The sequence below is a fragment of the Taeniopygia guttata genome, chromosome 18, assembly GCF_048771995.1.
Source record: "Taeniopygia guttata chromosome 18, bTaeGut7.mat, whole genome shotgun sequence".
NCBI lineage: Eukaryota > Metazoa > Chordata > Aves > Passeriformes > Estrildidae > Taeniopygia > Taeniopygia guttata.
In genome coordinates this window covers 3,983,352-3,996,455 of record NC_133043.1, presented here as the reverse complement: position 1 = coordinate 3,996,455, position 13,104 = coordinate 3,983,352, and the positions used below count along the sequence as shown (strand labels likewise).

Here is a 13,104-nt window from a genome sequence, read left to right as displayed (position 1 = left end):
CACAATGAAAGCACCATTGCCATCCCTTACCCTTCCCTGCCGATCTCGCCAACCTTAAACGCTTCCCCAAGCGGCTCTTTACCAAGTTTGGTCAAGTTCATCTTGGTCTCCAGGGTCATTAGAAAAGATCCATTGTAGGACATTTCCAGATCAACCCATAGTCCTAAAATAAACAATAGAAAAGATGTCACTTGAAGAGCAATCACAAAGCAAGCTTTCTGATCACATTAAGCTTATGGAACAAAGCCAGATAAAAATCCAAGCCACACTGAAAAAGAGCGGTGAGTATAGCTGATGGTCTAAAAAAAATACTGTGATTTACACACACCTAAACTGCTTAAGAGATGTGAAATGAGATAAAGGGAATAGAATACCATCAGGGATTCACTTCAAAACTATTTACAGCATTGCTCCAAGCCAAGCAGTAATGGGGACACTCCTCTGCATCACTGACGCTGTCCAAGTGAAGCACACTTGAAATCCCAGAGCAATATTGCTTCTCTCACACCACAACCTGCTGCCCCTTGTTTTGCCAGTGGTGTATTGAGGGTTCCCTCAGTAACTGAGCCACAGGCATTCTTTTATGATTCAGTGTAAACAGGGTCATTACTTAGACGATTCTAGACGTGCAATGTTAAGTTAAATCCTCTTGTCTGTGCAAACTATTTGCTTTTTGCAATCTCAAAAGAATTGCCTTGGGAATACCTTAAGATTAGCTCAAGCCTTTTAAGTGACACCCTGCACCAAAGCTGTAGGATTTGTCATCCAGAGGTTAGAAAACAGATGCCACTGAACACAGATTGTACTTCTTCCTTTTCCAGATATTGCAGCTGAACAAAACATTCCCTTACCAGTACCTGGCATATCAACCACTGACCCATTCCACTTTTATTTATTTGGCAGCAATTCATGGTGAATAAAACTGAAACCAGGACAAATGATAACTATTCTTTGTGTTTTATTGTTCTAGAAAAGTCACACTTTATCAGTTAGAGAATTACTGTTTTCTTTTCTGCAAAAACATATCCTTATCATAATTCCACCCACTTGTGGTAACAGAAACACAGGCAGCTCCCAAAGCCCTGGTCACTGGCACCCTGTGAGGTTACATGCTGGAAGCAGGATGAAGGTGAGTTGGTGCTTTACTAACCCAAATAACTCTTTACCATCACATTTTTTCTTACACTGTTCTAAAAACCAAACACAAGAACTCAAACACAAGCTTATAAGGATTTTTTTCTCTTTACAGTAGCAAAGTGTCAGTAAGATCATAAAAACAATGAAAACTGCTTAATAGATTTTCTGGACAATCAATAAGTCAGCAGAACTCAATCATCAATATAATTTTAAAAGTAGATCAAATTAAGTAAGCAAAGGATGCCATTCCTGAGAGAGAAAATTCCTTCTGACCAGAAAATGTTTATATACTTTTTCCAGAGGGAAAAAGGGAGGAAGAGGGAGTGAAGAATTGGGCAGATGGTACAGTTTATTCTGTTTTCTGGTTCCCTAGCCTTGACAGAATTACAGTAAAAGCCACAGCATATGCTGTCACCCAAGCAGGACTGTATTAACAGAAACAAGACTTTTTTTCTAACATTGTGTGTTAACAAATTTAGCTAATTAGAGAAGGCATATAACAAAAAGAGTATTTTCTTTGTAATCAAGCACTGGTAAAAAGAAATATTGATGAAACAAAGCACATCACAATTAGTAACTGCACTTTAAAGCCTCACAAAAGGCTACCTCAAATGACTGCCTCAAACACTTACTAAAAAACTGCAAAAACTTAGAAACACTCATTCTGGACACTGCCCTGAAACTACAGTTTTTTTCCCCCCACATTTCCCAATGAACCAAGTCATTTCCCCATAGGCCAACTTACCAATACATTTATTCCTATGAAAACAAGCATTTCCAATTATCATCCCCTTGTTTATGTCCTTTTAAGTATAATAAGAGAACAAGTTATTCCAGTAATTACTCACTACAAGCTCTTAAAAACCCTAAAAGCTCAAACATATGTTCACATTCAACAGTATGGAAGATGTTAAAAGGATTAGAAATCCTACCATAAATGTTTGCTTGTCACAGTTTAACTGAACAAGAAACTAAAGGAATTAATTGATCTCGTCGCTGTTTCAGCAATTAATTGAAGCCAAGTGTTCAGCGGCTCCTAAATCCCATCTCATGACTTAAAACTACAGCCCTTGGTTACAGCTGAAGTTATGAGAAAGGAATTAAAAAAATGTTTAAATCAAGGCAAAGGAAAACACACTGACAAGAACCCTGAAAGGAAAGCCTGATTAAAAAGAAACTATGAAAACACTCCACGAACCGCACACATGTAAAGATTTTTAAAAGTTTTCCTTTGTTCTGTAACTACAAATAAAACTTCTACCAATGGTGCAACCACTTAATTGAGAACACTGGAGGACTTCCCAAGTACTGTGGAGAACCTGCTGACCCACATAGGAAGCATAAGACAAGAAGCAGCAATATGCTTTAGTTCTCCAAATTGTGACTGCACTCCAGCTTATTCCATCTACTCAACTCTCATTTTAAAAAAGACAAATTTTGTTCCTGATGACAACCAAACAGTTTGCTCTTTTCAAACACACTTTGTTTATAAAATTCAATGGAAAATAATCTTTGGAAAAGTTAAGAGCAAGTACCCAGTGTTTTACAGATAAGGCTTTTCCCCAAAGAGTTGCAAGTCTTAAATAGATAAGGGCAAACAATAGCATTTGGATACAATGGGCAGTATTAACCAACGTATGTCCAAGAAGATTTTAGTATTTCTCCAAAGTCTGTTCAGTCTTATGAGGGAAAGGTTAGCACTTACTATCTTCATGCTTTTGGTCAGTGATTTGAATGGCATGAAGTTTTTAGTATTAAAGTTTATTAATATCCTCCTACAGTCCATGCATCTGGTATTCTTGCAAAGGTCAAGTGACACCACACCAGGTTTTCCAAGGAAATATTTCCCTTTAAGCCAATTAGAAATTTCTTCATGATGAGTGGAAAAACTCTGATACAATTTAAAATTAAAAACGGTTCTGATTACCATCAGAAGATGATAATCAGACAAGTAAGATCTAAGATTACCATCTTAGATGGCATCTAGCTCCCTTCAACATGTAGAATAAATGCTTTTGAAGCCAAAAAGCATTATACCAAGCTTTTTTTTCTGCAAGACTACTTAAGTGACATGAGCATCCCCAAATATGTGACCATATGCAAGCCAGAAGGAATAGAAAACGAACAGTTCTAATTCATAAAGCAGCAGAATGAAAGTCATCCAGCTTTTTAAAAAAAGCTGTATTTAACATTGAGAATGTAAAACGATCCTGTATTTTGAAGTTTATTTTCAAAACAACACTATTCTTGTTTTTCCAGTGATTACAATTATATTTTCTACATCCCTGTTTTCAGAATAAGGCAGCATCTTTTGGAGAGACAAACCTGTTTTCTCCTGTGGTACAGAATCAGATCTGTCCCAAGGAGATGTGCTTTGCCCTCTAAAGTCCCTGACAGTATCAGATAAGTGTCTGCATCTCTGTTGCGTGCAAATTTTAGTTTAGTTCAGTAATTATTTCCTATGGAAATAATGGAAAGACGTGACCACAATTCCATATCTACAGAATTACATTTACACCAAACCTGAGATAAAGACCCCTGAGTATCTCAGAATAAGCTCTTATTACATGTACCTAAGACATGCACAAGATAAACAGATCAACATTCTGTTCTCCACAGATACAAAGGCAATAACCAGCACCTGCTATTTTTGTATTTTACCTCTGTGATCAATAGAAGGTTTGAAGGCTTGAAGGATCTTGGGCACTGCTATCCCCATGTCAAGCTCAGTCAGAGTCAGCTCATTCATGAAGTAGGGCAGCTAAAAGGACAGAATATAAACAATCAAATACATGTTATGGAACTAGACATCAGTTTCCTGAGAGAAGAAGGCTCATTAAACTTAAGGAATGGACTGAGCTGAAGTGTCACCAGTGAAAGAACACAAATATAATCACACAAAATTCTTACTATTCTAGAATTTGACAGCTGCCAGTTTCAAAACTTTTTAGGGAAAGATTGGGCATCTGAACTTATTTTTTAAATTATGCTGAAGTTTAGATGCTGATCTTAAACCATCAGCATGCTTTTTATTCAAAGTATGTAAAAAGCTCAAGAATGAAGTGTAAATCCTATTTCAATGTGAATAAAAATCAAAGACTTCTCTGTCTCTTAACTTCAGTCATATATTTTATCATTGATGCTTTATCAATGTCTCAGATTCTTTTATCTTTAGCAAATTCTTTCATAGAACATTACCTTTTAAATCTGTATCACAGTTTTAGTAAAATAGAGGCACAGAAATCATGATTCAGGTATCTTACTCTTCTAATTGACAGAAGACATATATCCTGTGAATAGACATTGCTTTAACACAGCAAAAAATACACCCAGTCCCCACTGCCAGTCTTTCCACTTAAAAAGTTACCAGTGAGATGTCTGGGTAGCCTGCTGTCACAATTGTGGAAGCAGACAGGGCAGATTTAGGCTACTGGTGATTTCCCAAAGCAAAGGCAGCACTATCTCACAGCTGGTGCTGGCATCAGAATCTCCAAGCTTTTGTAAGCAAGACAACAACTTCCTTTGCCTTTAGGAACGGACAAACTCCTCCCCAAACATCAGGAGCTGAAGGCAGCGGCGAACTGCTGCTGTTCAGAAGGGTTACAGAAGGCAAGGGGAAGACTGAGAAGTTATTCAAAAGCATCACTCCTCCCTTCACCCTTGAGATGGTGCAGCTGATGGAAGCTGTGTCCTGTCACCCCACAGAGCTTTTTCCATAACTATTGCTCCCACTAACCTCCTGCAAGAAATTTATGTCTGCAGTTAATAGGAACACACTACAGTTGTGGTTCCCTGATGTCCTCCACCTTAAAAGCAATCTACTATTTCCTAAAGAAGATTTCCTCAATTATATGCAGTTCTATCCATCCCTAATGTAAATACAATAATACTTTAATTTTTATATAAAATTTTGACAGATACAAATAGCTAATCCAACTGTAGTTCATTTTAAACAGACGCAGCAAAGTTAACATGCATCAGAAACTGAACAGCCATTCTGTAGTACATTTTTTGTCTTTTACATGTAAGTTTGAAATAAGTCTTTCTTATACTATTTTAAAACTCAAAGACTATGTCTTTCACTTCCTTCAAAAGAGTGTATAATGCAAGTCTCCAGATCAGGTACCTTTATTTTGCTAAGTTTCATTTGGATCTTCTTTGACACTAGATCAGACCAATACTTCTCTCCTAAAAAATCCCAAAATATTCTTCCAAGCAGAGCATTCACCCAGGCCTCCTGTTCTTCTTCTTCAGCTTCCACATTGGCATCTGTCAACTGAAAACATAAAGCAGATCATTCAGCTCTACAAATTCAATAAAATAAGGAAAGAAAAGGCCTGATTTATATGGGAAGTTCACTGTTAAGAGCCTGGGTCAACTCAGAGCACTAAATGCTCAGCACAGGGAGCAGCTTTACAAAAGCATCAGCTGGGCTGCCAACGAGCCTCTCATCATCCTGACATGCAGCAGAGGGAATGAGACCACACAGATATAGATTGACCTCTGGCAATGAAACAAGAAAGTTGTATGTAATTTAACCTCTGGCAGAAAAAGCAGATAAACCCAGAGTGGGCAGACTTATAAACTGTGTTTGCAGTAAGAGATACTCTCTCTTGCCAGTCAGATCTGGAAGAACAGGTACTCTACTCTTCCTTTGTTTTATCAAAAAATTAGAAAGCAAGGCCCAACACTACATCCTTAAATCCAGCTCAGAAACACCACAAATAGTTGATAAACACAGTACAAGGAATCACACTTCTCCTTCCAGTATTTGCATCTAGGATTCAGGAAACCATATTGTCCCCTCTGCTGCATTAAAGGTGTTGTTTACACTCCAAGAGAATTCTGTCTTGGTTTCCCTGAGAACCATCTTGAAACACCTGGAAATATTACACACTCAGATGCTGCTTCACTGACTACACACACAAAAGCCAAGGCAGCTGAAATAATTTTGGGTGTGTACACACACTACCACAAAAAAGCAGGAAGTTTCCATGAAGGAAACACAACATATTAAGTGCCTGCAATGACAGAAGAATTCACCACCCTACATTATTCCAGGCAGAATTCCTGAAGCTAGCAGAAAGGCAGCACTTTCTAAGACAGGCAGGTAGATGCTGCAGTTCTGAATACCATCTCTTGGCAGCTACTGCTTGCAAGGGCTGCAGCCTGGCTCTGCCAGGGTGAGGAGCCTCTGCTGTGACGCAGGTTCCCTGCCAGCACTGCTCATCTATTTATAGAATGACTTCTGACATGTGCCAGACTCAGCAGCAAATCCATCACAGCTTCAGGAGTGGTTGGGGGCTAGAATATGTTTTCCTGGGGGAACACAAGATGTGTTTATTCATTCTATTATTACACCATGGCCTCCTATTCCCTTTTCTGGGTGTTGTATGAAAGTCTGGAAACAAAGATGCATGATATGAATTACTACAATTTTAAATAAAAAGTGGTCATGCTTAACATTAAAGATGTATTTATTATGAGTGTTGTACTTAGTATTAAGATCCTCTTTACTGAGAGTGACTCAAATGCAGTCCTGGAGGTCAAAGGATTAGTAAGAGCTAGATAAGCTGGTCACTTCCTTTGGAGCACAAATATTACCTTCTTCACAGCTGTAGGGCTGCTGTCTGTACTGAGGACTGGACTACCTGAAGGGCTTTTCTTTTCTTGTGGAATACACTTTGCCATATAAATATTGTAGTCCAGAAGCATTTTCTGCCTCACATTGCCAGGCAGGTCCTTGTGCTTTGGCTGGGATGTGATTTCTTCTGCATTTCCCTTGCTGTTGCTCCGGCTGTGTGTGAGAACTCCAGACTGACTATCAGTTCTGCTGTGTGCTGGCAGCACCCCTAAATTCAAAGGAATAATACTTGTTCAACAGAGAACAAATCTGACAGCCAAATACCACACTGTATCATCAAACTTTAAAGGAACATGGCTATTCCACAGATACTGCTCCTGAAAAAAGACCAGCATAGTGCTGTCTTATTTTAAAGGCTGAAAGTAAATTCTACTGCTGTGTGTTTAGGTGGTCCTAAACCCAAATTAGCCAGTATTTGCTATGATTCAGCACTCAGCAGGGTGTGGGATTGGAGGAGTCAGCTGATCAATAGCATATTTAAATATGGACACTCACATATGTATAACACATGGCAGAATTCCCAACAGCCCTGCTGAAGAATGCCTAAAATAAAAGTCAGGTGATTGAAATGCACCTACAGCTAAGGTTGTTATTTTTTTACTAATCTAATTATAGGCTGTTACAATTAGAAGGACTACTGGAATTTTAATTAACTATTAATTTTACATTTGCATTTCAAGAAGTTATGTGCCAGAAAAAATAATGTTAACTAATTTTTAAAAAGCTTCTCAGAGAATAAAGGCAGAAAAGCATGAGTCATTAAGGTTTAAAATCGTATCAGAGGATAGGTTTAAATTAATATTCCAAACAATTAAGCGCTACTATAGACTAATGTTTGTTGGTTCAGATATATATATATAAATATATATAAGTATTTTTATATATTAGTGCATATATATAATCTGTTTTATTGAAACAGAGAAATGTGTTTTCTTGTGACACTAACCCATGAGAAAGCTCTATCCTTTACAGGAGACTAGAGTGGAAGGAAGGATGGAGGAGGAAGAACAGGTCATGAGAGAACTTAGTCTAATACTGCAAATGTAGACATCAGTTCCAACATACAGAAAAAGAAGAGACTGAACAATTCAATTAAAAATATGACAGAAGCTATTACAGTGAAAAGCACTGTATTAAAATAAAATAGTCTGAAAACAGTAATAATATTTGAAAGCATAGAGCCAAGAGGGAAAAAGGTGTGGGTAAGATGGCAATGAAAGGCCTAGGTAAGGACAAGAGTATCTTTGGTATTACTATTTTTCGCTTGTAAAGATCACTGTGGCACCACCAAACCATAACTTTGGTTTGTTTCTTTTGACAGACTTCTACAAGAATACAAAATCTGAGTACCTGGCTTGCTCCCACACAAATTGGGTGGCTTCTTCACTTCAGACTTGAGCTTTGATGCGAGAAGGAACCTTCTGAACCACTCCTCCTTCTCCCTACCCGTCCTTCCAAAGAGGTAAAGCACTTGATCCTTTTGGCAAGTGTACTTCGCTCCATCCTGAGGTTTCTTGGACTCCTCATGGTTTGAGTCTACTTTTTCAGCAGGTTTCTCCTCTGCAGTCTCCTTCTCAGTCTGGGCCTTGGCCATGAAGTCATCCTGCTTGGCGAGTTCAATGCAAATAGGGTATTTCTTATTCCAAATGCGTTTCCGTGCTAGGCTCTTAGGAACCAGGGAAATCTGAAGGATATATGAAAGGGTTAAATGATTTTATTTTTCAGTTATATCCTCTATGCTTCTCAAGTAAGAACACAGGAATGCAAGAGATAAAGATCCTACACTGGATCTGCCAGTTGAACTGACTCAAAATTGCTGGTGGACATCCAACCCACTGTTATCACTAAGTCTTTGGAATTAAAACAAAGGCCATTTAAGCAGGTTATACTGTGTGGATTAGAAACTCCGTTTTCATTTAGATGATCTTATTCTCATGAATTTGCAGAAAAAAATAGAAAACTCAGGAACTTTATTTCTGGGACCATGGGGAGATAAATAGATAACAAGATAAAATAATCAGAGTCCAAACTGAGTTTTGAACACAAATTTTTCATGCCCACCTTATGAAATTGAGCATTTGAAGTTGGTGACAGCCACATCAAATACATAGGAGTCAAGTCATAAGATTGATTTGCAGATAATTATACTCTAAACTCAGTATATTTATATCAAATTAAGACAAGGCAAGTGATTAGAGGAGTAGTTAAAAAAAAAAAAAAAGAGTTAAAAATTCTTATATGAGGGCCTAAACTCAGCAGGGTACTCCAAAAACTGTGGGCAAATACCTTGAAGAATGGGCATCCTTTGTTTATTACAGTCAGGGCACTTGGCCCTTCTGTAATCAACTGGGTGCTGGGATGTACTGGAAGTTTTTCTAAGATATCACAGGGAACCACCATCAATCAAGTGCTCCCAAATGACAGCTTTGCTTGTCTTCATGATGGGAAAACAAATCTGCAAAAGGCAGGAATCTAATTTTTTCTTTATCTTTTTCACTGTCTTCCTTTAATGGGAAGCAGAGCTGACAGCAGACGCCTTTCCCATACAGACTTAGAGAAAAGGAGGGAGGTTTTCCTCACTGTTGCCTTGGTGCCTCTCTCCCTCTCACTTCCAGTCAAGTGAAGTGTGCTTGCCTCCTACATCTGTACTGCCAAGGCCCTCGACTGATGCAGCACATTAAAAAATCCATTCCTTTAATAATTAGGTATTGATGTATTATTTAAAACAATGCCAATGAAATCAACTTCATGCGGCAACACTTGACATATTTGAGGGAGGCAAACAACATGTAGGAAAACTGTCCTAGTATCATTGTTGATGCACTCTTCTAACTGCAAAAACCCCCATCTCCTTCCCTGGACTGGGGGTACCTAGAGCAGGTCACACTACAGACACCTCTCATTCTCCTCTTTCACATTTACATATGATGTACATTCCCTCTTTGAGTGAAATGCAAAGGTTGTCTCAGCTGCCTTGGAGTAGAGACAACCACCAAAGATGAGGCATTTTGCTGTAACCTTCAGAACGGTCATCTCATGCATTGGGAATGAGTCTCAGAGCTCCCATGAGTTAACTCTGCTCTCAACTGCCAGACGAAAATTATGCCTTTCCACATACTACTGTGTCAATATGTACTTTTTTCCAAATCCTGCTCAATCTACCTCCCCAGCACAATCTTTTGCAAGCTAGTCATGACAACAGTTTTGTTTAAATAATGACAGAATGTGAGAATAGAGGAGTGAAAAAAAATTCAGAGTTAAAAAGAATTTGCAAAGTATTCTTTGTTAAAATCAGATATAAGTAAGACACTCACCTTGCTGTCTGTTAGTTCATAAATTTTTTGACTGACATATGTGACTTCAGGCTTTGGCTCATTGTACACAGCTCTTCTAGAAATATTTTTATTGGGTTTTGAAAGTCGTAGGGTGCTGCCTTCGAGTCGCACGTAGACAGAGTGAGTCAACGTAGCATGGTACGTTTCTGGATCATAATTATAAATTTCATTCATCCATCCCTAGAGAAGAAGACACTGTTAACAGGCTTTTAAGCTGCTGGAAAACCAAGTACAGCATTCACCTAAAAACTTTAAGTTACATCCAAGCTTTTGCCAAAGTTATTTCACTTAGTGCACAAACAGAACAAGGCAATAAATGCCCTAAACAAGGCAGCACCAAACCAACAGAGCAGGAGATGAGGATGAGATCTCAAGCCCACAGTGTGTTTTTTCTGACTCAGTCACTTTGTATGTGTAGCACAGGGTGCTGTCACCTCCTTCCCAAGAGCCAGGGTGGGAGCTGCAGACACAAGATGCCAGGAAGAGCCACAGGGCAGGAGGGCTGAGCAGCACAGCAGCCCCTCTGCTCCCAGCAAGCTCGGACACCTGAATCACCCAGAGCCCAGGCAGAGCAAACAGCCAGTCTGCTCACACACAGCACTGACATTGTAATCACAATTAAGGACTCAGTGGAAGACCACAATGGAGTTTGCTTTCATGTACCATCACTGTTTGAGATCATTTAACGTGTTGTGTAACTCCCAGCTATAACACAGGAGTCATACATGTGGATTAAATTAATTTCATTTCTGTGCTGTGAAACAAACACAAAACAAACCAGCCAGTCCTGCTGTAACAAGCCTCTAAGTGCTGATCTGACCATGGGGGTGATGTTGCTTCTCTTCTCCAACATCTGATTACAGAAATAGAGAAGATAAATGGGGTAGAAGACATGCAGAATACTCATTCAAGAAGAAGTTTTCCTTCTCTTAACCTGCCATGCAACATTCTTTGATCATTGTTTTTATCAGCACATCAGAACCTTAAATTCAGCATACTCAGTATTCATCAATGTCAACAGAAAGTGAAGGGAAGCAGAAAATCAAATGGCAACTTTACAAATACCTGTGTGATTACAGTGGGGGGAAGTGGGGAGAGCTGAATGAGCACACCAGTATTTCTCAAAACAAAAAGTTGTAACTACCTTATGCAAAACATCCCAGAAATTACTGCAAGACTTCAACTTATTAAAGAAGTTTCCATACACACAGAGAAATGCAAGATTTACTTTTATGCTAAGTTTCTTCAGTTTCAGTGCCACATAATTTCCCACAGTAGACGGCATACACTTTCTTAGGTGCCATAGTAACGGTGATATCTGTTTTGCTTACTCCAACATCTAGCTCCATTTCCACTACAAACCCTGAAAAATTAGCATTTCTTTTATGTTCATGAAAGATTAAGTCATTCATCTTTGCTCAGCTCCAAAGCAGACTATGTCTTTTATTAATAGAAACGCCTATACCAGGACATACTCTTTGAAGAAGCTTTATGGTTGTTTTTTTTCTTACAGTGGATTATACACAACTTTCATATAGGAAATACAATGCAGAAGGAAGAGTTTCTATATCAAACTGCACAGCAGGGATGATGTAGGTTTGAGGCACATCCCATCTCCTTCCTAGAAATTACTTAGCCAAGACATCTTTGAGCAGACAGCAATTAATTTTCAGCCAGGAACTCCAGCTGGACTTACTGAAGCACAAGAACATCACGTGAGTAGCCCAAAGCCACCGTGTGCGGGAACTGGAATATCCATATGGCCCACAGATCCCTGGAGCAACTCCCACCTGCCCCCATCAGATCTCCAAGCTATTTCTAGCTCAGACAAAGTCTGGAGCCTGCAGCCAGGCAAACGTACAGATGGGAATTTGCTGCCTCAGAAGTTTCTTGCCTTCTCCTGGAAGGCCATTCAGCCAACACCACACCAGCTGGCACAGAGAGAAAGGGCTGCTTGGAGAGGGGGTCATTATAGGAAGCTTAGTCACATGAGCCCTTTCTCTAAGTCAAATAAGCTTTCTATTTTCAGTAGAAAGGCTGGAAACTTATGGGTACATGTGGTACCCAGGAAGGTCAGACTGCACCTGACATTCCTTTAATAGCCTGCTTGAGATGGAACTGTAATGAAAACAGGAGTGATTTACCCATCAAAATCTTGACTTCCCTGTGCCAAAGTAAGTAAAAACTTTGCTGCTTTGCTGATCCCTACCATGTGCCGAGGCTTTCCAGTTCAAACAAATTTATTAGCTGTACAGTCTGCCAAACATACAATTCTCACACCCTGTAGTGCCTTCCACTGCTCACCCATAACCCAGCAGAAGTGCAAACACAACACAACCACCAGGTTATCAGCAACTGGAGAACCAAGTTCAGGTTTAAGTGTTTGGGGTTTTATTTTCAGACAACAGGCAGGATGAAAGAGACAGCACATCACTGCAAACCCTCCTTGAACATAAAATTTTAGTTTTCTAACTTCTAAGGATGAAGTTTCACCTTTGCATTCAATTTTCATGTTATTTTGTTACCAATATACACTGGCAGTATGTCAGCATGGCTGACAGTAAAATGTTAATGCTTCACTAATGGTGATTGTTTGCTCTATTAATGAATCTGAAAATCCATGGCAGCTGCAGGAATTTTATCTAACAGCGTTAAAGGAGGTAACAACACCATCTGCCTATTCACTTCAGTGATCTTCAGTCTGTAAATTGTTTCACCTACCTTAAAAAACACCGAGAAGTTTATCCAAGAAGCCCCTAAAGTAATTCCAATGTTCCTGCACTTTAAGAACAACTTCAGCAGAAATACCTCTGCCTCTCTTTTTGCAAAACCAAATTGGAACAAAAGATTCACAGCCCACGGAAACCGTTTTGCAATGCACCCAAACAGAGAAATTGTGTTACCATAACGTGCTTGCAACAGATAAATTCTCACAAACTACTGAAGCAACAATGGATTTCCTTGTGTAGGAGAGGAGTGACTGTAGGA

General features: G+C 39.1%; 1 protein-coding gene across 5 annotated transcripts in view; it reads right to left on the bottom strand.

Moving 5' to 3' along the window:
- Positions 1 to 13,104, bottom strand: part of TEX2 (testis expressed 2) — a 45,851-nt gene that overhangs the window by 9,000 nt on the left and 23,747 nt on the right. For all 5 annotated transcript variants that reach the window (XM_072936953.1, XM_072936955.1, XM_030287536.4 and 2 more), the window contains 6 exons: positions 10,096 to 10,296; positions 8,132 to 8,465; positions 6,742 to 6,989; positions 5,264 to 5,413; positions 3,799 to 3,898; positions 31 to 163 (listed from right to left, as the gene is read on the bottom strand). In XM_072936953.1, the coding sequence (XP_072793054.1) occupies positions 31 to 163; positions 3,799 to 3,898; positions 5,264 to 5,413; positions 6,742 to 6,989; positions 8,132 to 8,465; positions 10,096 to 10,296 (1,166 nt within the window). The remainder of the gene's footprint in view (positions 1 to 30; positions 164 to 3,798; positions 3,899 to 5,263; positions 5,414 to 6,741; positions 6,990 to 8,131; positions 8,466 to 10,095; positions 10,297 to 13,104) is intronic.